This window comes from Aplysia californica, unplaced genomic scaffold, assembly GCF_000002075.1.
Source record: "Aplysia californica isolate F4 #8 unplaced genomic scaffold, AplCal3.0 scaffold00012, whole genome shotgun sequence".
Lineage (NCBI taxonomy): Eukaryota > Metazoa > Mollusca > Gastropoda > Aplysiida > Aplysiidae > Aplysia > Aplysia californica.
Window position 1 is genome coordinate 921,260 of NW_004797282.1, and position 2,304 is coordinate 923,563.

General features: G+C 43.3%; 1 protein-coding gene across 1 annotated transcript; it reads left to right on the forward strand.

Moving 5' to 3' along the window:
• The first annotated feature begins 118 nt into the window (after positions 1-118).
• On the forward strand, positions 119-2,073 carry LOC101846179 (solute carrier family 2, facilitated glucose transporter member 3-like). The gene is made up of 3 exons (XM_005090052.3): positions 119-247; positions 680-850; positions 1,940-2,073. The coding sequence occupies exons 1-3, from the start codon at positions 175-177 to the stop codon at positions 2,056-2,058; spliced, it is 363 nt and encodes a 120-aa protein (XP_005090109.1). The 5' UTR covers positions 119-174; the 3' UTR covers positions 2,059-2,073.
• The last annotated feature ends 231 nt before the right edge of the window (positions 2,074-2,304 follow it).

Below are 2,304 nucleotides of genomic sequence, written 5' to 3' on the forward strand. Positions count from 1 at the left end.
CCCAAACAAACAAACAAACAAACAAACAACAACAACAACATAACAACAAACAAACAAAACAAGCACTCCTGTATTCAATTTCCGAGGTAAACGTCATCGTTCTTGTGTTTGTTTGTGCCCAGGAAAAAGGCCATCTACCTGTCTCTGGTCTCCGGCACGGCGGGCACTCTGTTGATGGCACTGTCCGAGACAGCTGAGGCATGGGAGCTCCTCTTTGTCGGCAGGGCTGTCATCGGGCTAGCCACAGGTGAGCGGGGAAGACAATAGTAAGAAAAGCAGCAGTGCCAGCAGCAACAATATCATCCTCATCCTCATCCTAATCCTCATCCTCATCCTCATCCTCATCCTCATCATCATCATCATCATCATCATCATCATCATCATCATCATCATCATCATCATCATCTTCATCATTATTAACAGCATCATAATCATCATAGACACACAAAACCATGCTTGTTGACCTAATTCCCTCTCCCCCTACTCAAACTCAAAATATGATAATAAGCCATTAGAACTGATTTCTTAAGGCCCGCCACCACGAAGCTCCTGTTCCATCTAAAACTTTTCGACTATCATCTCTACTTCTAACGCGTTATTATTTATATGTGTATCTCTCAATAAGCTGCCTTATGTTAATAATGAATACGTCACCAACAACTCTGCCCTGAACCCGCAGGCTGGGGACTGAGCCTTGCACCCACGTACATCATGGAGATCTGCCAGCCCCACATGAAGGGAGCGGCCGGACAGACTAACCAGCTGAGTCAGAGCTTCGCCATTCTGCTCTCCCAGGTGATTGGATACGAGGAGTTGCTGGGCAACGAAAAGTACTGGAACTATCTGCTGGGTAAGTTGGGTTTTTTTCGGGATGCTGGTTCTCCTGTCTGATATGGACAATAGAATTGGATGCCCTGTCCCTACTCTTAAATTAATTATGGTTTTGCTGTGTTTGACAGGGTGTTCATTGTTCAAACCATACTCTGTTGTTGTTGTTTTGTTTTGTTTTGTTTTGTTTTGGGTTGTTGTTGTTGTTGTTTTTTTTTGGGGGGGGGAGAAAATGAAAAGGGAATAATTGGCCTCAAACCAATACAATGACCAATGACAAATGACCAATGAAAAGCTAATGTAAATCAGCATGAGTGTAATATGAGGGCTATTCGGCGTTGCATGCAAAAGACAAGATTTCTATGCACATTTGGGGAAGTCTATGTTGTTGAGTATCTCTATTTTTCTGGCAGGATCTGACTCGGTCCGGGGTACGCACTAATACACAGGTTTGAGAAAATCCGCATCCTAACTAGTGTAAAGTGTTTTGACTGGTGTGTGAAGCATGCAGAGATGTAGTTTACATTATGTTTTACACTCCGACTGGCACAATTTAGACCATCATTCAGGAGGTGGGCTGCTTCAGCCTTGCCTGTTATACTGTATTGTACCTATAAAAATGTTTATTCCTGTTGAAAATGCCACTAAGTCGTTAATTGATCATCATACATCAATGAAAGCCCAATGTGGTAAGAGATGTCCATTAACACAATGGCAGTCATTTAGTGTAAAAAATTCAAGATGAATAGACAGACAGCTATAATAGACGGGGAATAAAAGAGGTAGGACCCGTAGGTGGCACCCTCTAACGGCTCGTGTACCGCGAATGGCGAACAAATACGAGCTCAAGTATACATAAAGAGTTAAGTAGGCTTTTCAGAGTTTTCCTATCCGGGGTCTGCGGTGTTGCGATTACGCGATTTGCTGACGCAAGCAGGAGACCCAAGTTTGATTCACGAGTGGGGAGAATGTTATCGAGCTTATATACCTCTCAGCCTGGGTTGGCTCTGACAGGCAGGGCTAGAAGCTCACCTACTAAATATCTAAATTGGGGTGATGGGGGCATAAAAGCACCTGCATTAAAAATAGATTCTGTTTATCTTCTAATCAGGATTCCCAGTTATCCTCTTCGGCCTGCAGATGGTTCTGTTCGTGCTGTGTCCTGAGAGTCCACGGTACCTGCTTCTGAAGAAAGAAGACGAGGAGGGAGCTCGCAAAGGTAACACATAGAAACAGTTAAACGAACAGAAATACACTATGCACAGATGAGTGGCCAGACAGGCAGACCGGAGTGGTAACAGATAGAAAATAAACAAAGCTGACAGAAACATTACATAGACATCGATCTACAGGACAAGAAAAGTAACAGATTTATTAAAAAGCCTCACGGACACGTTCACTCGTACTTTCCCCCACACTAACGCTAAAAATAACAGTGCTAAAGAAACTGATACGGGCATAAACACATAACCAGAA

What these genes read in the sequence shown, in the direction of transcription:
- LOC101846179 (XM_005090052.3), top strand. Translation starts at nt 175, where the DNA reads ATGGCACTGTCCGAGACAGCTGAGGCATGGGAGCTCCTCTTTGTCGGC. An exon ending in TGTCATCGGGCTAGCCACAG is followed by an intron (nt 248 to 679) that starts GTGAGCGGGGAA and finishes CTGAACCCGCAG; the next exon opens with GCTGGGGACTGAGCCTTGCA. An exon ending in GTACTGGAACTATCTGCTGG is followed by an intron (nt 851 to 1,939) that starts GTAAGTTGGGTT and finishes TCTTCTAATCAG; the next exon opens with GATTCCCAGTTATCCTCTTC.